At 31.9% G+C, this 22979-nt stretch overlaps 1 protein-coding gene across 7 annotated transcripts in view; it reads right to left on the minus strand.

Annotated features, from left to right (window-relative positions):
* Relch (RAB11 binding and LisH domain, coiled-coil and HEAT repeat containing) overlaps positions 1 to 22979 on the minus strand; it is a 97436-nt gene that overhangs the window by 13977 nt on the left and 60480 nt on the right. For 2 of the 7 annotated variants that reach the window (XM_048806120.1, XM_015482327.2), the window contains 9 exons: positions 19992 to 20148; positions 19052 to 19175; positions 16872 to 16920; positions 15198 to 15277; positions 12547 to 12653; positions 11141 to 11240; positions 6465 to 6547; positions 5400 to 5463; positions 3893 to 4031 (listed from right to left, as the gene is read on the minus strand). In XM_048806120.1, coding sequence (XP_048662077.1) covers positions 3893 to 4031; positions 5400 to 5463; positions 6465 to 6547; positions 11141 to 11240; positions 12547 to 12653; positions 15198 to 15277; positions 16872 to 16920; positions 19052 to 19175; positions 19992 to 20148 — 903 coding nt within the window. Of the gene's footprint in view, positions 1 to 3892; positions 4032 to 5399; positions 5464 to 5661; positions 5745 to 6464; positions 6548 to 7469; positions 9311 to 11140; positions 11241 to 12546; positions 12654 to 15197; positions 15278 to 16871; positions 16921 to 19051; positions 19176 to 19991; positions 20149 to 22979 lie in introns of those variants that run through there. The other 5 variants (XM_015482326.2, XM_048806119.1, XR_007348787.1 and 2 more) reach the window with 5 other exon arrangements.

The following is a 22979-nucleotide window of genomic DNA, read 5'->3' on the forward strand; positions in this document are numbered from 1 at the left end:
TTTCTTACTAGGAAGAAAGTATGTTTTTCAAAACAAAAAGCGATCTGGGATTTGGGAGAAATAGATTATTTACTACTGTAATTATTAACTAGTTATGGGGATGCATATGGGTGATTTTGGCTCACTGTAATTCATTTTCCCAATTTTGAAAAAAGAAACACACACACACACATACAAATATGAACAACCTATATCTTGTGTTATTTGTCCTTACAAACAAGCTTTTTAATAAAAATATTATTATTGTTATAATACACTAATTATTTTCTCAATAACTCACAATTTTTTTAATAATGTTATTTTACTCCCTAATAATATTATTACCTTTAGTTTCTAAAATGCTTCATAAAAAATAATGTCAAATGGCACTGGTGCCTGAATTTTTAAGTTCTGAGGGTTCGATACCCTTATAGAATAATGTAAAGCTTCATAAATACAGATAGCCTACTACTAAGGTAAAAGCAATGGTGGGGAGGGCTGGGGTTGTAGCTCAGCGGTAGAGTGATTGTCTAGTACGTAAGGCCCTGGGTTCAATCCTCAGCACCACATAAAAATAAATAAAATAAACGTATTATGTCCATCTACAACTAAAAATTAAAAAAAAAATAAAGTAAAAGCAATGACTGAAGAAACAATAACCTATGCAGTTGCAATGAGCAATCCCTAGTGCCCAAGACTGTGTTTTCTGAATACCATTTCCCACTAAAACTAGGATTCTTAGGAGAGATGGCTTAGGTTCTCCCAAAGGCTATAGTTCACTTCTAACCCAACCTTCTGAAACTTACCTTTCTTGCCATTTGATCTAATAATGCATAGCCCTTTTATTGTTCCTACGTCTTTGACCTTTCCTCAGTTTTTCTAAAAAAATACAATGATCATACTGTATAATATTCCTTAAAAATGCTTGACTAAAAGATAAATCTACAGAAGTTAATTTAAACTTTAAAGTAGAGGTAGTTAAAGGCTTTACATAAGGATCCTCTTAATTCTCAGGAACATAAAAATGTACTATAGAATCCAAGATTTCACTGTACTTGTATTATCCTGGGCAACCTCATCTGTTCTAATTACTTAATTTTAATACATCAGATGGATTTAAATGGTTAAAAGCAGTAGGATACTAAAGACTAAGAAAAGGTTTAGTAGCCTAGGTGAGCATAATTCTAAAATTAATCTTCACAGGGAAAAAGAATAGGAAATACATAACATAAAACAACTGTAAAGTTGTCTTCTTCAGGGCAGATTGGACAAAGATTTAAAAATCACAACTAAAATAAAGATAAATCAACAGGAGAATTTATAAAACTATATTTCAGAAAACTTTCAAAAAATATTCTAGGGTAGATCTGGCAGTAAAAGTAAAGGAAATCTTTTCCTCTTTTTAAATAAATGTGCTCAGATGTGAAATAAGGAACCAAGAAAAAAAAACTAATTTGTAATGGAAAATTGACCCTCTAGCAAATTTCCAGGATATCACTGAATATTTTTAGAAAACCTTACAAAGTAAAATAACTAAAAACAAACTAACTCCATAGGGTTTCAGATAAAAAACAACTGGTTCTTAAAAATCAGAACCAAAGTTCCCGAGATAACTAAAAGTTAGAAAAACAAAGGCTAATGAAAGAACTAATGTCCTCTATTAGTTAAGAAGTAGAGGGACAAATAATCTACGTACCTAAAATGCTACTCTCCAAGGAAGACATTACCACTCCCAAATTCTCTATTCTTCCTCTAAACTCCAAAAGGGAGTTGCTTGAGTACAGTTAAATAAGCCACTTCACTGGACAATAAATCCAGTGAAGGTGGGGAGAGATTTTTATCTTAAAAACCATTCTGATTATATCAAAACGTGAAAGGTTGTATAAAAATGTATTTGCAGGTATATGATAAGTTAAAGGAGATGTCAGGGACAATGGTTTACTAGATCTACTAAAGCAGTGGGAATTTCTTTTTTTTTTTTTTTAAATATATATATATATTTAGTTGTAGTTGGACACAATACCTTTATTTTATTTATTTTTATGTGGTGCTGAGGATCGAACCCAGCGCCTCGCTAGATGAGCGCTAGATGAGCCCCAGTCCCAGCCCCAGCCCTAAGCAGTGGGAATTTCTATCCTAAATCTTCTCTTAAGCTCATTTTTTTTTTTCTTAAGCCCATTTTTAACTGTTAATTTAGGGCTACTACGAGAAGAAAGTTCCTTGTTATGCAAATCCTACAAATATAATAGGTATGTATCTACTCTATAAATAATCTGTCATATGAAGTAGTATGATTATTTTTAAAAGTTCCTCAAAATTTTAGACATTAAGATACAGACACTATGTTTGCTTTGAGAAATAACTGTAGACCTAGAATGACTGAGAAAAAAGACTCCAATGATCTAACAAAAGTATAGGAATCCAGACTGATCCTTCATAGAAGATCAACAGTTTTTCTTTTGAATGTACATACAAAGGTTAGATCATGCTCGAGAGGTTTTTAACTCAGTGTCACAGTATAACCTAAAGACCCAATACTATTTATACTATCCCCTTAGTCCAGAAGACAAGAGTTTCTCTTTGCCTAAGAGTAATTACAGCCTCAATGAAGTCAAAGTACCTCAGAGCTCCTACTAAAATCATCTGTCAATTTGATATTACCACATGTGGGTCTAGCCCTATTGCAAAACTAAAATACCAATGCTTTTTCTGTTGGTTGGTTAACTATGAATACATTTGCACAGTGAAAAGACCATTTCTGAAGTGTGGTGTCCTCCCTCAACATATGTTTTGGACCCTGCAGCCTCAATACTGACTTAATACTTTTTGATTACTCTTATCTTAAAAATGTTAAGAAATAATATCAGGCTGGATTTGCAAAAACTAGTTTACTGGAGAATCCAACTCTGTATTAGAAACCAAGTTGATTATTAAGTGGTTGAACCTGTGGCCCTTTCTAAATCATGACAAATTGCTAAAATCAAGGGCTAAAGTATAACAATGATAACTGATGTGTGTCTGGAGAAATAATTTCTAGATGGACTGAAGCTACCAAAAGAAACTGTTGTCATAAAGGTTGAGGACCACAGTAAAAAAAAAGAGAAACTAGAGAAAATGTGTTAGCAGATAATCATGCAGATCATTTAGCGGATCAACAAACTGCATTAAAACAAAGTGGTGTGTCATGCTGACAACACGCTAAGTTGGAGAAATGCATAGCTTTCATAAGATCACGTCTAGAGGGGCTGGGGTTGTGGCTCAGTGGTAGAGTGCTCATCAAGCATTGTTGAGGCACTGGGTTTGATCCTCAGCACCACATAAAAATAAAATAAAGATGTTGTATCCACCTAAAACCAAAAATAAAAAATTTATCTAGAAATACAAAATTTCCCTATGAATAATAAAAACCCTCAAAACACAAGGCAGCACAGTATTTTGCAATTAGCTATTATTAAGAAATGATTCTATAATAATGAAGTTTAGAGTCACTTTTCACATGTATTAGAGCAACTGATATATAGTATACCAAATATATACTATGTACTGAATATATGATAATATAACATATAGTAAGGAACAGGGGTGTGGGGGGTTTTGTGGAATAAAGCATTCATGCAGTTAATAGTTAACAGAACTTGAATGGTATGCATATACACATGTGTGGATATGTGTATGTCTTTCTGTCTAAATATGTACTGAAATTTTCTATATTCCTCAAACATGGATAAATTAGCACCTTATGATGTCAAATTACCACAATGGATTCATAATAAATAACTTGTTTTGAGTTCAGTTTTCAACACACAAAAGATAAAACGCAGTCAAGGCTTTATTTAACAGGTGACAAATCCTCAGAGAAGCTTCTGGCTTTGATCTGACAATTCAGGAAAAAAGGTAGAAAAATGCAACTTACACTCATCTCGGAACCTGGGTTCTGCATTAGGCCCAACTCTACCAAATGTTTTTATGATCTCTGTATGCAAAGAATGTTGGTCTTGATACTGAGGATCTTCCAGGAAAGAAGCCAACTGCATTTTCACTCTTTCTAGTAACTTAAAATTGGATATTATATTGTCATTTTATAGAATATTAAAAATGAATACTGTTGTTAAAATGAAAGATATACATACTAAACAAAGCTTACAGCAGTAAGTTCAAACAATTTATAACCCCACGAAATTAGACATTTGGATATAATAAAATACTTATGTAGTCTTTTAGCTCAGAAAAGCTTTCACATTTTTTATTCTTATTAATTCTTTTTTTAAAAAAATAAAAATATTCCCTGATAAAATGTAAAACCAAAAGGAAAAAACCCTGTAACTAGGGCAAAGATGGTTAAATTTATGATTCTGTATCAAAATGATAACTCTTAAGTCACAGTATGAGTTACCCAATCATCCACCTTCTGAAAGCAATGAGTCATTAATGACTTATATCTTACTCATATTTCCCTAAGACATTTTTTATTTTAGGATCTAAGAATATGTTGAAATTCTGCCAAGACTGCAAGTGTTGCAGAATGATGGTTTTTTTTTTCTGTTGCTTCACCAAGAAAAATTAAAAATGTTTCTAACTAAATTACTTAATTTTAATCTTTATGACAAAGAAATTATATTAAATTTTTCTTTTTTTGGTAAAATGTCATTAAATGAAAAGCACTATTTACATTTAAGTGACCAGGGACTATATCCACAAGTAATTTATTTTCTAATCCAGAGGGCTTTTCATTTGTGTAAAGACATGTCCAATATGAAAACAAATAATAAACCTCTGATACTAATTTTGAGATGTGTCTTACAGTTAATGTTACAGACAGAATATAAAAAACCTGAAATGGAATCACAGTTTCAAAATACACCTTTAGGGAGGAAAGCTTTGGTATTCTCTTGAATCACTAGTGACAGATGTAGTATTAAGATGATACCACATTGGTAGCATCAATGACATAGTTATCAGAATACAGGTGCTTTCTGTTGTTCATTTGTAAAGTAGATTTGTGTTCCTACTGTTACCTTGTAAAATAATTTTCAAGTCTGTGCAAACTTGCAATCAAGAATTTACACAGTTTGGCTAGAAAATATAAGGCTTTGGAGTTAGGCTTGATTTGAAAGCTTACTCAAAACTCCAATATCCAGTTAGACTTAAAACAGAACATCTGAGGTTGGCCTATTAATTAATTAATTAGTTGAGAAGACTGGACATATGGAATATGGACTAGTTCCTTAGGATATGGGGATATGCCTATTATTAAGTTAGGCTATCTTGCTTTCAAATATGAGATACTCCTCTGCCCACAACTAAGAAATAACATAAAAGGTATAATCCTTCTGCCCCTATCAATGGGGACACGTGTGGTAATGTGTCACCATCACCTCAATGAGATACACACATATAAATACATTTTGGTGATTTCCTACCTCTCTTTGAATAACTGTTTCCATAATAGTGCCAAAAGCTGGAATTGTGGCAATCCTGACAGAGCTGTTAGAAATTAAAAAAGAAAGAAACTGAAACTTTCTTTGAGATACAAAGTAAGTATTAATAAAATGTGAATCATAGTAGGTAAAAATACTGTATTAGTCTCTAGCAATGACAAATTAAAAATTTTAAAAAGCAGACCAAGAAGAATGCTCAAAAAGACAGGCAGGATAACTTAAGGTCGCAGTCTGTGAAACTCACAATTCAGGATCACTGGACAAGGTAACAAGGGCCGGAGCAACCCGCTTGTCAACTAACGCTTCACTCATGCCTCGAAGAGTCAGCTGTAAACCAGTCAACATGCAATAAAAAATGGTTTGGTAAACTGGAATGAGAACTGGGTTAGCTGTGACTGAGGATGGGCAGGCAGACTCACTGGCCTTTCTTGGTTTAGTCACTCACATGAGACATTAAAATGTTAAGCCTTTGGTTCATGCCACTACACTTACTGGTAACAACCTGTTAGTGAGATTAGCAGAGCATCCTTTCTTGGCTTGGAAGAAATAGTCCATCAGCACATTTTATGTTTGAAAATGTTAACTGAATACTAATACTACTGATATTTTTTTTGCCAATACACGGCCTCCAAATTAGTCTTACTGTGAGGGTTCACTTTTAAAAAAAACGATGTATGAACAGTAACATGATAAAGCTTAAAAATCAAATAAGCATAATCCAGTAATGTTACTACTATTATTATTTTTGTGGTATTGAGAATTAAATCAAGGGGTGTTCTACCACTAATCTACACCCCTAGCCTTTAAAAACAGTATTTTTTTGAGACACAATTTCACTAAATTTCAAAGACTGGCCTTGAACTTTCAATTCTCCTTCTTCAGCCTACCTCAGCCTGAGTTGTTGGGATTATAGGCCTGAGCCACCAAGCCCAGCCAGTATTATTATTTCAAAGAGCTTCTACAATGAATTCTAAAGCTGATGGCTATTTCCTGACAGGCACATTTTTGAAAGGGATGCTGAACGTAAAAGTCAGGGATGACACTTACATTTCAGGGTCACTGGAGAGTGTAATGAGAGCAGGAACAACCCTCTGAGCTACCAGAGTTTCATTCACCCCCTTCACCAACAGCTGATTGGTCAGCACAGGGGGTATTCACAGGTGATGCACGGAAAGAGCAAATACAGTGTCACGGGAAGAAGAAAGGGACAACCAAGAGAAAGAGAGAAAACATAAAGCAAAACCAAAATTAGAAGCTAAGCAAATATAGCTACTAGAGTGCTTTACAAAGGCAGAGAATGCTTAGCAAGAAAATAAAAGCTTAAACAGCCTAGCAGCTATGAAAAGAAATTTCATCATTGATTGAATGGCAGTGTACTTTTGGTCAAACAGTCTATGTAACTTCCATGTTCAATTAAAATATAATGTAAGAGGAAAAGAAAATTGAACTTAGAGGACACATACAAGGTGTTATGGTTAAATTCTCAAAGGAAATCTGGTGTGGTTTAATTATGACCAACACGGTACAAATTGAACTGTTTTTAAACCAAACTGAAATGTCTAACAGCCATGACTAAACTGCTTATGATTGTTCTATAGTAAGTAAATTTAAAAAACACATAGGGAAATTCTCAACCTTTTAAATCACAGAGCTTTCTCTTTAGAGGTATAGAGCATAATGCAACATAATACTTCTAGAGTAATATACTTGAGAATCAGCTCTGGGTTCAGACTCCAGTTCTCCATTTGTTAGCCTGTAGTTGTAGATATATTACATTATCTCTTGAAACTCAGTTTTATTATCTGAAAATGGCAATATTTAACTCAAAGGACCGTTGACTATTGATTTTCACATAATATACTTATATGATAAAGAATTTGCATTCAAGAAACAAACGAGAACTTAATTATTATAACTACTTCAACAATATGATTTGTGATGTATTTGGAAAATGAAATTAATTTTTAAAAGTTTGGTAGCTAACTTTTAAACAGTTCTTTGTTTTATATTTCTCTAAAACCTTGAATAAATTTTCAAATAAACATAATCAGAATATATTAAAATAATTCATTTATTAGATAACACTAATTTGCAAAACAGAACTATATTGAGCAGTATGCATTTATTGTTTTATAAAGATTACTAAATTTGAGGTTAATACAGAAGGGAAACCCTCTTTTCAACTTCAGAGTGTAAGCATTTTTAATCCTAAATGCGAATCAGTCTGTTCACCTAATAATGGAACTAGTCCTCACAGAAGATCAAGATGCCATGGAATTTTTAATAACAGAAATCATTATGTGCATATGTGAACATCCCTATGCAACACATGAGAGCATACCTCACTTTATGTGAAGATACTTAATTTTGTAATAATTTGTTTCCACTTACCAACTGAATTCATTTTAGAATCTACTTCCAAATTCTGAAGAAATTTTTATATAAAACCACAGATGATTAGGAATAAACAACAAAGGAACTTTCGTTATTACCTTAGTTATAGATGTCATGTATAAAGGAACAGGAGAAGGAAGTTCAAATACGTTAAAGAAAACCTTCTTCTCTCTGTATCATCTTATAACTAAGATAGCTCAGATTTTGAATCCATAAAGTATATCTTGAAATATCTGCTTTTGTGCCCACTAAAAATATTAAAAAAGAGGATAATCTAGGGGACAAGTTTAACTTTGTGCTGCTCTGAGATTAAGTTCAATTTCTTAAACTAGAAAATCAGAAAGTAAAGAGTTATCAATTATTATTATGCACTTCACAAGCAATATACCATTTGCTTTTTATATAAGCCAAGTACATTATTATCAGCATATTAGCAGTTGAAGAAATTGAGGCTTGGAGAAGTTATTTATCCAGGCATTTAGAGCCAATAAATAGTGGAGCTAGAAAATGGATTCTGTCTTATCTGACTTAATGTCCATGCCTTCTTCTTGATTTCCTTATGATTGATACAATAAACACTTATATGAAAGAGGTTTTTTACTGCATCATTTAGAAAATCTAATGCATCACAGTAAGACTCACACAGTATGTTCCCCCTTTTTTTAATATTTATTTTTTTTAGTTGTAGTTGGAAACAATACCTTTATTCCATTCATTTATTTTTATGTGGTGCTGAGGATTGAACCCAGGGCCCCGCGCATGCTAGGCGAGCGCTCTACCACTAAGTCACAATCCCAGACGCCACGTTCCCCTTTTAAAAAGGTAAGACATGGACTCTTATTTAACAATGAGAACAATATAACTGATTAGGTTTCCCCTTGTGCCTTACCATCTAAAAACTAGGATAATTTCTTGTTTGACTTCAGTACTTTATACTAGGTTCCAGATATATCCATTTTTCACCTTCTCCTCAAGAGTTTTTGCTCTCACGTATTTTTTAGTTATTTTAAGTCTCCTTTTATGTTGTCATCTTGAAATAATTCATTTTGAGGGGAATCAGCCATAACTCTCATTATAAAGCATTAATATCAAAAGAAGTCTCATGAACTGTATTTAATACAATTTTGTTTAAAATAAGGATCACTAAAGAAAAAGGACCTTTAATTTCTCCTACTGATAGGTGTATTACCGTGCCCTGTAAAATCTTTATCATGAATTTATTAAATAATTTTTTTTTAGTTGTGGATGGACACAATACCTTTATTTATTTATTTTTATGTGGTCCCGAGGATTGAACCCAGTGCCTCACACATACAAGGCAAGTGCTGTAAAACTGAGCTATAGCCCCAGCCCTCATAAATGAATTTTGAAAGTCTCTCAAACTAGACTCAGAAGTTCATAATCAATCTGAGAAGACACTGAAAACTGCTTAAGTTTGGATATAGTTTTCAGACCAGTAGTGACACAGATCAGACAATAGCTACATATAAGAAACAAGGCTGAAAAACAAAACAAAAACAAGGGATGTTTCAGTTTATTTATTTAAATTATTTTTATTTATATATAATATATATATATATAATATTTTATTTATATTTATATATAAATGTTTCAATAGTGCCTACATACATTTTAGAAAGCAAGGGTTTAAGAAAAACAATTAGCTTTTTTGGTCTTAGAATAAAATCCTATGAGGGGAACATATTAAAGAGACAGCTCTTCATTTAAAAGGTTACTTCTTTTTTCTTTAGAGGGGGAAGATGAGAGTGAAGAGAGACTTTTCTACCATGTCTTTCATTTTTCTACAATGATCTTTCAGCATGCTGAAAGATCAAAATTCCTTGTAACCAGAACCAACTTGTACTAGACATAAAACCAAATAGTTATTTTAGCATTCACCTGGACAAAGAGCCCTGGATTACAGATTTTTAATCAAATATGTAAAACAACTGATGGAATAATATGAATAGAGAATTTTCAACTTCCTCATACAATGGGATTTTCTTTAGATGTCATGGATCTAATTTATATATTAAAAGTCTTATTCATTTTATTTATTTATTTTAAACAGAATACTTTTATTTTATTTATTTATTTTATGTGGTGCTGCTGAGGCAAGTGCTCACACGTGCTAGGCAAGTGCTCTGCCACTAAGCTACAATCCCAGCCCTAAAATTTTTAGAAGGCAATAGTATATCTTAAAAAATTTAGAAGGAAAATATTTTAAGTATATCCGTATTCTATACTTTTGACTGCAATTTGTCTTAAATTGTGGTGAAATTATGAAATTCAAAAATATTTAATTCTTATGGAAATAAATGCTTAAAGAATCCCATGAACATTAGAGATAAGTCTGGATAAGCAAATATATATTCCCTGCACTATTATATTATTTTGTGAAGTAATAGCGTGAATATAAAAACTATAATGATAGTTTACATTTATTATATGCTCTTATATTCCAGACACTGTATTAGTGGCTTTCAAGCATTAACTCATTTAATATTAACAACGGTCCTTTGAGATGAACACTTTTATTACTGTCTTCATTGTGTAGATCACGAAATTCAGATATGAAGAAGTTCAAATTTGCCAAAGTAATTTATAAGATCACCCGGTGGCAGAGGTGGAAACTGAACCCAGGAAGCCTGACTATGGTAAGACAAAAGCATCAAGAAAGACTAAACCAACTTGAGTGCTTGACTGAAGTTCTAAAAATGTCTCTCTATAAGAATATACTTGGCTATGTTGTAATTTGCTACCTAATGGGTACAACAGATAGATATTTCAATTTTCAAACTTGAGTAGGTGGCAATTTCATAAAATCAAGGTAAATTATGTGAACAATCTCCTTTTTTTTTTTTTAAGTCTATTGGTAGTTAATGTATAGGGATATTATTCCAGATAAAACATGTGAAGAAGGAATAGTCAAGTTGAAGTAATGAATAAATCAAATATTTCCATAATTGTAATAATTGATTTTTTTAATGCTACTAATGAATCCATAACTTGAAAGATACCCAGGTTATTTTAGTTTATTTAACTAGTCATTTACTTCAATAAGTAGAAAAGTAGAATCAGAAAGATTTATATAAGATTGAAATTAAAATAAGATTTAAAAGAATTTGAGAACTAGAACTGAGAATAACATTTAAGGAACCAATAAGGCTAGAAAATATGTCAAAGCTAAAGTTCTGCCCCATCACACAGTACACAACTAGACAGTGTTCAATGCCATAAAATACATATCAACATGGTGTACAAAGCACTTTAAAAAATTTTCCCCCTCTCCCTCTACTTGGAATCAACAGAGACACATATTAACATACCTCAAACATTCTAGCAGCAGTACACCTTACAAGTGCTGAAGTATGGACAACACCATACCACAAAACAGTTAACAGCAACTCATGGTAAGCTGGATTCGCACTGGAAAAAAATTACCATTGTTAAAATTAAAAGCCACAGTGCCTTACTGATGTACTGTAATACACTATGTATAAAAAATGTTAATGATAAAAATATTGGCAGAACATATGGCATTCTGCTGTATAGCTAAGGTTCTTTAAAAAATAAAGTCATCTAATAAAACCATAAACCACATTCAGAAATCATTCTTTCAGCTTCTCTAAGCATCTGCAATTGCAACAGAAACCTTAACATTTAAAAAAAAAAATTTTTTTTTTTTTTTTTTTAGTTTTCAATGAACCTTTATTTTTTTTTTTTTAATTTATTGATACATGGTGCTGAGAAATGAACCCAGTGCCTCACACATGCTAGGCAAAGCACTCTGCCACTGAGCCACAACCCCAGCCCAGAAACCTTAACATTTTAATAGAATGAAAACTAAAATTATAAATAAAGAAAGATTTCTCTAGGAGAAAACAGGAAAGAGCATTAATAAGAATCAGATGGGTAAGTTACAGCCTCTGTGAGTCTTGGTTTCTACATCTATAAAACTTGGGGAAGCAATACATGTCCTGTTTATGTTATATGGTTGTAGCTGTAGGATCAAATAAGATCAACTAAAACCACCTGTATGGAGAACTATGTTGGCTATGAAAATATTCAAATATAATATGGTATAATTAATAAATGCATAAGCTTGTTTTCAGTAAAGACTGAGACAAAGCTACTTTAGCAGCCAGATAATGAGATCATGAGTACAACTAAGCAAATCAAACATAATGGAAAAAGGAGTCTAGGGGGCTGGCTTTTAGTTGAGGTGCTTTTTCAGTTCTGGGATACTACATTTTTTTCAAATTTGCTGTTTTATTATTCCAATTGCTTCAAAGAAAACCTATCTGCACCCTTTCCATTTAAAACTACAATGAATTGATTTTAAAAAGTATTAAGAATATCTAAATAAATGAAACAAAACAAAAAAATTAGGTCTCAAAACCAAGAGAATTATTGTGTAATGAGACAAAATTTGCACTCCATAAATCTAATTTGAGAATGTTAACTTGTCTTTTTTTTCAAAAGCCTGTTATTACTTGTTTTTTGCAATAGCTGAAACATATAATAGTCCCTCTCCTCCCCTGTTTCTTCAAACTAGTCCTGTTCCAATATGGGTAGGCGCTCCTTTGGTCTGCTTTAAAACTATTAGAGTGGGACTTCCCTTAGCCATCATCCTGGGGCTTCCCTTCCTTGCTTGGTTCTCAGTTACCTGGATCTTTTATCTCTTTCTTTTATGTACCTTTTAAAAAACTGTAAACTACAATTTATTTTTTACCCCAGTTCCACAAAAGAAGCCTTCAGGCTATCAAGAGGAGCATGAGATAATGAAAGCAGGGTCATTACATCTTCTAAGAATCCAACCAACAGTTTTCGGTCTTCTTCCTATAGAGGAAAAATATTGATGATGAATTTTCAAGCAATCAAGTAGGACTACATACCATAATTACCCATCTTTTTTTTTTTTTAAGAGAGAGAGCGAGAGAGAATTTTTTTTTTTTTCAATATTTATTTTTTAGTTTTCGGTGGACTCAACATCTTTATTTTATTTTTATGTAGTGCTGAGGATCGAACCCAGTGCCCCACGCATGCCAAGTGAGCGCGCTACCGCTTGAGCCACATCCCCAGCCCCTACCCATCTATTTTTAAACAAAATACAGATACTTTTTAAGCATATGTATGATCATAAGGACAAAAGCTATCTTATTTGGTTTAGACCTGTGCCGTCAATATGGCATTCACTAGTCAAATGTGATTATTTTTATTTAAATTTGAATGAAAGATTAAATAAAACAAAAGATTCAGTAGCTTACAGTTGCGCTAGCTATAATTAATTCAAAGGCTTAATAGCCACATGTAGTTAGTGCCTACCTTACTGGACAACACATATATACATTGTTTCTGTCACTGCAGAAAGTTCTTTTGAATGGTCGTGATTTAGAACATTAAAAAAAAATTTATTAAAATTTGTCAAATTTAATTCCCATGAATTTTGGCTCTACATAGTTAAATATAAACTATTAAAATAGTTATCTTCCTAGTAGTAGAAATTTGATTTCCAAGAAATTATCTTTGTAATATTCTAGTGGAGAAAAACTGCATACTGAAATATAGACTAATGTGTTCTGAAGTGAAACAGCTGCTCTCCCTTGATTAAAAATAAATCTATAATTTTCAAAGCTTTCTTCAATGAGCTATTATTATTTTCATAATCAGGAAATTTTTTATTAAGAAATGTTATACACTACTGAAGTGACTATCCACTATATACAGCCAGAGGAATGAGAAGTTATGCTCCATTTGTTTACAGTATATCAAAATTGTAATGTATAACTAATTAGAAAAATTTTTTAAAAAGGAAATATTAGATAAAGCAAACCTACTAAATTAGGGGAGTTAAAAAAAATAAAAAAACCAAAAACTTTGTATGTTATATATTAACCTGACCTGGAAAAAAGGGGAATCGATATTCTATCAAGAAATAAATATATAATGAAGTTAAGTTGTCAGAAGACATAAGAGGTCAACAATTAATAGCTTCTAAATATCTCAAAAGAACCATGAGAAGGGCTGGGCTTGTGGCTTAGTGGTGGAGCATTTGCCTAGCATATGTGAGGCATTCGGCTCGATCCTTAGCACCACACAGAAATAAATAAATAAAATAAAAGGTTTTGTGTCCATCTACAACTAACAATATTTTCTAAAAAAGAAACATGAGAAAGACTATATTACTATTTATCTTTATTTCCCCTATATAGGTTAGTTTTGAATGAGGTTAAGATAAAGGATTGGCAAAAATCAATGATTAAAATGAAAAAGGAAGGATATAACAATTTAAAAACACAGCAGTGCATTTAGTGAAAAGGTAGAGAGTAACAAATCAGTATCAAAGCAAAGCTGCAATAGAGATTCCACCCATTTTTAGTTGCCTACTAATATGCCTTCAGCTATATCATGTGCTATTTACTTAAAACAATGCTAAGGATAGTTAGGTAGTCTGTTCAGTTGGTGGCAATCAATGAGCCGCATCTCTTAATATCATTCTGGCTTAGTTCCTGTCTTCTAAATCTGGGTTAGGCTTGAGACTTTATTTAACCAACATACTGTAGAAGTGATATACTAATTCTAGGCCTGAGCCTTAGCCTAGCAAATTCTGCTTTTGCACTCTGGGAAGCCTTCAGCCACTAGGTATTAAATCCTGGCTCTGCTGCTCCAGAGGCCATGGAGTAAAGAGAGGCCCTAAAACTACATGGATTGTGGGGATCAGCCAACCTCCCTGAGACCCTACCAACAGACTAGTTTAATGCAGCAATATGAGCAACCAAACCAAGGCAACAGAAGAGAAGCCAGCTGAACAAAGCCCAGATAGAAGAGTAATGAACAAATAAAATGGTTTGTAATAATTATAAGGTATTACGTTTGGGGGCAGATATTATGTAGTTACAAAAAATAATAAAGTATTACTAAAAAGTACTGTGATGAAAACAATGACAAAGTACTCTACAACATCTTGTAATTTGTATCACCTAACACATGTGCTGTCATTTATTTATGAAAATCTTATGATTTTCTTATGAAACACAAAGAAACTCTACTAAATAAGTACAATCTAACATTAACAAAATATCAAAAAGCACATAATCTCTAAACTTACTGTTCAACTGATATTTTACTCAGTCATATTATTTAAATATGTTCTCCATTATAAATTCTTTAAAATTTTGTTTTTCTTTTGGGTTCAGATTTATAATTTATGTCTTCACATAGAGAAAACATAATACTAGGTATTTTTCTAAACTGAAGATACTTTGTTTTTATTTGTTGGGTGGTGCTGGGGATTGAACCCAGGGCCTTGTGTATGCTAGGTAAGCACTCTACTTGCAACTCCTTGAAGGTACTTTTGTTGGAGAGTAAGAATTATTCCCTTACCTGAATATAACACGTAAGGACTCCTGTTGCATAAATGGGGACTGTAGCTTTAGTGAGGACCCCATTTCCTGCTGAGGAATCTAAAATTATTAAAATATTTTTAAAAGTCCAAGCATGTTTTAGATGTAAACAAAAAAAGTCATAATACTTAAAATTTTTAGCAAGGTTACACATTTGGAAAACACTGTAGTAAAAGCATATTTCCACTGGTTATTATAAAATACAACATAATGCTTCTTGAAGGACCATTAGTGTAAAAATTTCTGATAGATGGTAAAGAAATTTAATAACCAAAATGAGATGTTATATTCCTATTTCCCAAATCAGAAATTAGAACTAATAAAAAAGTATCTCAATTACCCATATAGCTAGGTCTTTCTTCCAAAACATTAATGCTTTCCATTTGCAGTGCTTGTAAAATGTAGAGTCACTCAGCTAAAAGCAGGATCCTAGATCTATATTATTTAATCTGCTTTCAGATATGAGATTCTCCCTAGTTTCCAGTACTATCGTAACTGGAGAGCACTTATTGCACCCTCAGTAGAGTTTTCAGCACCCTGATCATTTTCATGGAGCAAGGAAGAATCAGGTTAAGTAAAACAGGGAAAGAAGAAAATTTATCCAGCCACTGAGGTGTGCCCAGTGACTTTAATAAAAAAAATTTATTTTACTGTACTTGTGGACAATTTCAAAGAAAAGTTCCAAAGAAGATAATGAGGTGAGTTATTTACAGTGCTAATAGCTCTCATTTAGTGATCATCAGGTACTGTTTTACGTGATTTACATTTGCTTCAATGCTCACATAATTTTCTTCTTATTATATTTATATTTTTATATGGCTTTAAATTATTTTCAAAGTCATAAAGAAATTGAGTTGAAAAGACGTATTTATCTACTGTCCTGAAGAAACTTTAGCAAAAAACAGAAAGCTTCATTTTCACATTAATTTAATATTAAGCTTTGTTTATTCTCGATAAAAATAACTTGTTCTTGAGAAGTGTACTGATATAAGATGACAGAGTTGAGAGATAAATCTGAGTGTAAATTTTATTCATAGATGTGAACTGTATACACAGAGGCTAATCACCATCTATCTGAACAACCAAACATTCAGTTAATAATTCCAAAAAATGTCAGTTTCCAAAATTTTAATTTTTTCTTCACTAATTTATTACCAGAGTTCATAATTAAACATGTAATATTAACAAATATGAATTTCAAACACCAATAATTTAAAAAGCTATTAAAAATAACCTTTGGGGAGCATGTGTCAAACAAAAACAACAAGAAAAAAACAAAACAAAGAAGCCCCCAAACCTTAAAAAAAACAAGATAAAAGGGGTGGGGGGGGGGCATGTTATACTTTCCTTCTACCATTTCCCACAAGTTAACAAGTATCCAGTTTGAGAAGCTTGGCCTTAGTTCAATTTGGTTACAATAAAGGTAGATATTTAAGATATTTAAAATCAATCTGAATAAAGATTAATTTCATGACACCACACATTGGAAGAATATATTAGATGTAACCAGTTGTAAAACTAAGAACTTCCATAATAAAAATTTGCATTTTCAAATTGTATTTGTTGGTTTATATAATTTAAATATACTGAATATAGCATTTTCTCTGAATAAAGAGATTCAATTGTTTTTAGAGGTAGTAATGAACAAACTTACCAATATTTTCTTCAGACAGTCTTAAGATCTCCTGGAATTGAGGTTTGACCTAAGCAGACCAAAGAGAAGATCCAAAAAGTCTCAAGTTCAATGACTAATTAAATGTTTATGACTAATAAAATGTTTACTACTGCTTCTACTACCACTGCTGCTACTACTATTTATTATTAATTTATTTTGCTTATAGACCTATTTAAGTAGTCAGAAATATATTAAATATAAGAATCAAGTTACTAAAAATAACACCTTTAAGAATAAAAATCAATTTTGGTTAACAACTATTTTCTGATGGCCTTTGGTTTTATTCCTTAAATTAAAATTATTCCAAAGATAATTTCATTTATTATTTCTTGTGGTATTGGGATCAAAGAAAAGGCCTTCTCACACATGTGAGGCAAGTAGTCTACCACCAAGTTCCATTTCCAGGCCCCCAAATGATTTTTTTTTTTTTTTTTTGTACCAGGGATGGAACTCAGGGGCACTTGACTACTGAATCATATCTCCAACCCTATTTTGTATTTTATTTAGAGACAGGGTCTCCCTGAGATGCTTAGTGCCTGGCTTTTTGCTGAGGCTGGCTTTGAACTTGAAATCTTCCTCCCTTAGCATCCCAAGCTGCTGGGATTACAGGTGTGTGCCACGGCGCCAAGTCCCAAAATCATTTTAAATGCTCAAAATTACTGCCTCCTAAAAAGTGAACGTAGTGATAAAAAGCTTTACTTAGATTGTTATTATCTGATTAGAATTACTAAAAAATAGCATTTGATTATGTTTAAAAGAAATAAATTTATTTGGGGTACTTTCACAGCTAACATATTTATCGTGTGAAATCCATCTTAATCTTTTACTGCACTCCTTAACATTTAAATATGAAGTAAAGAATTTAACTTAAGTATATTAAGTTAGAGCAAATGCTTGTTTCAATTTTTTATTATTAGAATTACCACAAGATTTCAGACTACTGAAGACAATCAATTAGTGTTAAGTGCTAAAATGACTCCCACTTGGTTTTCTAAAAGAAAAAACAGCTTCTTGTTTGGGACATGTTGAACAATTTTTGCCAATACTGATAACATCGAAATCAAATTATATTTGACAATTAGATGTTAATGAGAAATGTAAAATGATTTTCCTACATTAATATCAAGATCTGGTTTTTGCTTTCTGATTAGAGTACAACAGGCCAACATATTAATTTACATATACTTCAAATTAAACTGAGAGAAATACCATTGTTAAAGATTAATCTACTAAATCATACTTATAGAATTAAAAGACAGTGAAACATCTTCCTTTCACACATGAAAAGACTAAACTCAGATTATTTGACCTTTAATAAAAAAAAGGTCACAGACCATTAGTCAGCAGATAATAGAACATAACCTAAATGCTCTGAATTTTTTCTAGTTTATTATACCATACTCTTTTGCTTTAAACGTTGCAACAACCACAGATTTAATAATAAAGAGCTGCACTAAAATAAATGCAATATTTAAATGTTAACTTTTAAATGTCTTGTTTAATATTTGATTAGAACAAATACACTTTTAATGTTTTTATTAGATCTCCAAACAAGTAAACAATATGCTATAAAGAAAAGTGGGGTAATAGTATTAAAGAAGAAATTGGGATCTTAGGACATTTTGACTTTAATACCTAAACCTACAGAATAACCCATATAGGCCTATGTAAAAAATTATACTTTGGGTAATGATTAAAATACATCTCAAGTGTCCATGCTATTCCTAAGAGGTAGGATCCTTATAGCACGTTCGAAATAGAAAGTTTTGCAGTTCCACAATCACCTCAGAATTTTTATCCAAGTGTGCTGAACAAACAATTGCTTCCAGATCCTGTGGTAGATGGTAGTAAGTACAAAAAGTATATTCATAGACTTGGGTTGAGTTCCTTAATTGATACTTCCTATGCTGAAAACCTTTGAGATATCTGCAGTGAGTAAATCTTACTACTGTGGATACAAACTAAACTTAGGTAAGCCATTTTCTGAACATTAATAAAGATAAGACTACTATCAACTAGAATTTCTTTTATTATCATAATATTCTAAGTTATCAGGAAGGGCTCATTTTCTCACTCTATATTCGATTACTGTTACAGCATTAACATATTATATTTCTATGTTTTTTGCATAGAAGAAAATATGAAATTCAAGTTTTTACCTTAGTGTTCGTAAAAATTTTGCCGAATGTCCGGCAGAGGCGCCAAAAAAATCTGGAGAATTCATGGACACAGGCAGTTGAAGTAACATTAATTTTGCCAACTATTTCTATAAGTTGTGGCAACCTGAATATGAAAGGAAAGAAAAACAGGCAGGGGATACATATAAATTACTACACTTCCTTGACAATTTCTGGAAAAATGCAATCCAAATTCAAAAACTCTATTTCTTTCTTTTTTTTTTTTTTTTTGGTACCAGGGATTGAACCCAGGAGCACTTAACCACTGAGTTACATCCCCAACCCCTTAAAATTTTTTTTTTTCTTTAAATTTTGAGACAGGATCTCACTAAATTGCTTAGGGCCTTCCTACAGTGATGAGGTTGGCTTTGAACTTTTGATCCTCCTGCCTCAGCTTCCTGAATTACTGGGATTATAGGCGTGTGCACCATGCCTGGCTGTTTTGTTTTTTGAAAGCAAAGGAATTGCTTGGAACCTTGTGAAGAAGATTATATTCTACTGAAAAAACTTTTTAAGATAAAACAGCTTGGCATAAAATATATAAAATCTTAATGGTAGAGTTCTGAGTACGGAGATAATGAGATTCAAATCCAAGAAGAGATTGGCTAACACAGCATCCATTTTAAACAAAAAAATCAGAAGTCTGGATATGGTTTAAAATCCATCACCACTAATACACAAATAAGGAAGCAGACTGGTTGCTCTGATATAATACAAAAGCAACTTCTTCACAGATAATTAATTACATATTTGGGGGGTGGGTAAATCTCTTCTAACAAAATTTATCATTGATGATGCCAAGTTAAATACTATTTTTTTATGTTTTAAAAATTATTTTGTCCCTCAGTTTCAAGGATAAATATGAGCTATCTTCCATTGAACTGATTAGGTATAGCAAATAAATATGGAGATAGTAACTTACAATTGATTGACGACCCATAACAAACTCTCCCAGCCTGTTGTACCCTCATGTTCTAGCTGGTAATCATAAAGTTGTAGGAGCACTGCCAATTGCTCACGACTTCCAATAATAGTAGACACATCTTGAAGAGGTGACATAGGCCGAGGAAACCTAGTCACTAAAAATAACAGAAGTATAATAATTACACAAAAAACAATAATTTGGGAATTTAGCTATTCAGTCAAAAGAAAAATAAGGTCCTTCCCCTAATACTTAATTTGCTTATTATAAACTTTAAGTGTAAAACTGGAACATATTCATCAAGTCACTGATGGAAAATAAATGAAAAAAATTCTTGTCACTTGAACAAATCTCAAAAATTGAGATTTTATGGGAATTCATTTATTAACTATATAGTTAATAAATGAATATTGTAATGAAAGTTTAATAAAAACATATTTTTGATTAAATTAAAATTGAGCCAAAGATAAGGCTCCTACATAAAATGTAAATTTGAAATTAGTTTAAAAATATAAAAATACTTATAATCCCACTATACTGTTTATGTCCATGAAATAATAAATAATAAAATGTTTCCTTCAGGGAGTAAGAAACTAATAAGAGTAGGAAAATACCATTTAATAGCAAAGAACAATAACATAAAATACACTAAAGCTTGAACTGAGTGCATTTCTTCAGTATTCATTCCCCAACATTGTATCTTTAAAAAAAAAATTTTTTTTTTCAGCATTTGATAAACAGAAAGTTAGTAAGAAATGTTGAAGTCAAGGTCTGGTAAGATAAAGCACAGTGTACTATGGACATTAAAACCAAGGTTCCATATCATGTGCTTTTCACAATTTTGAGGGAAAACTAAAAAACTTTTAAAATTGTGTAAATAAAACATGAATGTACACATGTATACATACATGTTTACACATATGCATATTCATATACATATTAATATATTTTAGTTTAGTTTTAATTTATTCATTTGTTTTCTTTGGGTACTGGGGATTGAACACAAAGGTGCTTTACCACTGAGCTCTATCCCCAGCTCTTCTTATTTTTGAGACAGGGTTTGCTAAGTTGCTGAGGCTGGTCTTGAATTGTGATCCTCCTGTCTCAGCATCTCAAATGGCTGATATAGGCATGTGCCACCCCATGCCTGGCTATACTATTATATTTTAAAAGTTTAAACATCAATAACATCTATAATCCTACAGACAGTAATCAGATTCCAGTTTATTAAGGGAATACTTCCTGGATAACTATTAAGTGAATAATTCATGCCCACAGCTCATTAGCTGTAGGTCAGTAACTTGGACTGGAGGCAACTCCTATACAAAGGCATCACCTTAAAAAGACACACGAGGCAACATTTTCTCAAAACACATTTAATAATAATTATTGGAGTTAGGAAAATTTGAAACAATTTAAAAAATGCTCCAACACAACATTAAAATATTACTGTATTCCTATGCGGCACCAGATATATAATAATATATTAAGTATAGACAATGGTTATTCTTTCTATCTGAACTCTTCCATTTGTTATCATTAAATAGGAAGAAAGAAAAGGAGGAAGAAATTTAGATGATATGGTATCCCTCACTACCCCAACCCAGAAATCAAACAGATTCGGATAAGGGATTTTTGTATTTAATATCTGTCAAAACATATCTGATATAATTTCAAACACGTTCTATTATATTTGTCAAACCCTGCTATAGTATGATGAAGTGAATTAATTAAAAGTAAAATAGATATGTTGGAATTTATGGTAAAAAAGAGTAGGGTCTAAGGTTTAAAGATAAGTCTAATGATTGAAAATAAGTAATTTTGTGAATAGTTATAGGCAAGAAATTAGAATGGTGCTGTCATGTACAACTAAACAAAACAAATAAAAATAATAAAAAAATTACAATTTTCCCTCTTAAAAAAAATTAGAATGATTCAGAAGACTCAAAATATTGTTCTATTTAACTGTGATTAAAAAAAAAATCTGAGTATCTAACATAACGATAATACAGAAAGATTCCCAGAACGTTATTTAAATTAGCTGGCAAAACACTAGCATTTTATTTTTAATGATTCTGCCCAACAGCTGTTATGAATCTTTGATGTATCCCCTGCCATAAGAATATAAACTCTATGATGGCAGAGAATGCTACCTATTATTAAGTTGCTTATTTCAAATGTCCAAAACAGTGCCTGATATATTGATTAAATTGTGAAAGAAATAAATTATCCCTTAAATGAAGATATAATAAATCGTTACTTATAATGAAGACATTATAACCTTATAAGGATATAATAATATTAATATTTATACCTACTGTTAAAAGTCACAAAGTAAGCCAACAAGAACTGAAAACAAAAGTTTATTTTTGGTATAATGACAATCACAAGAAGTCACATAAACATTAGAAAGACTATGTTCAGAATGGTAAAGAAATTGTTTTGAAATTGTTCTATCTAATCTCCAATAAAAACTTCCCAACAGCTAATATTAAAGGACTATTTGTTAAGTATATGAAGAAATAACAAGCATTACAGGTTGAAATGGGTTCTCTCCACCCCTCCGTAGTCTTATGTTTGGAATCAGTACCATTGAAGATACATTAGATGAGGTCATATACTGGATGAAGTAGTAGGCCCCTTACCAATATGACTGATGTTCTCATAAAAAGGGGAAATTTGGACACAGAAAGAAGCATACTGACAGTGAGCCATCTGAAGATAACAGCAGAAAAATGAGATCATACATCCAAAAGCTAACACACACCAAAGACTGTCTGCAAACTGCTAGAAGCTAGGGGAGAGGCAAATGATACCTTCTCCCTCATAGTTTTCAGAAAGACCTACTCTGCCAACACTTTGATCTCAGAATTCCAGCCTCCAGAGTTATGAGATAATACATTTAGTGTATGGTACTTTCTTAATACAGCCGTACCAAACGAATACAGCCAAACAGAAAGAAGAGGAGGGGGAATTGGAAAGACAGGA

The sequence above is a fragment of the Marmota marmota genome, unplaced genomic scaffold (assembly GCF_001458135.2).
Source record: "Marmota marmota marmota unplaced genomic scaffold, marMar, whole genome shotgun sequence".
Taxonomy (NCBI): domain Eukaryota; kingdom Metazoa; phylum Chordata; class Mammalia; order Rodentia; family Sciuridae; genus Marmota; species Marmota marmota.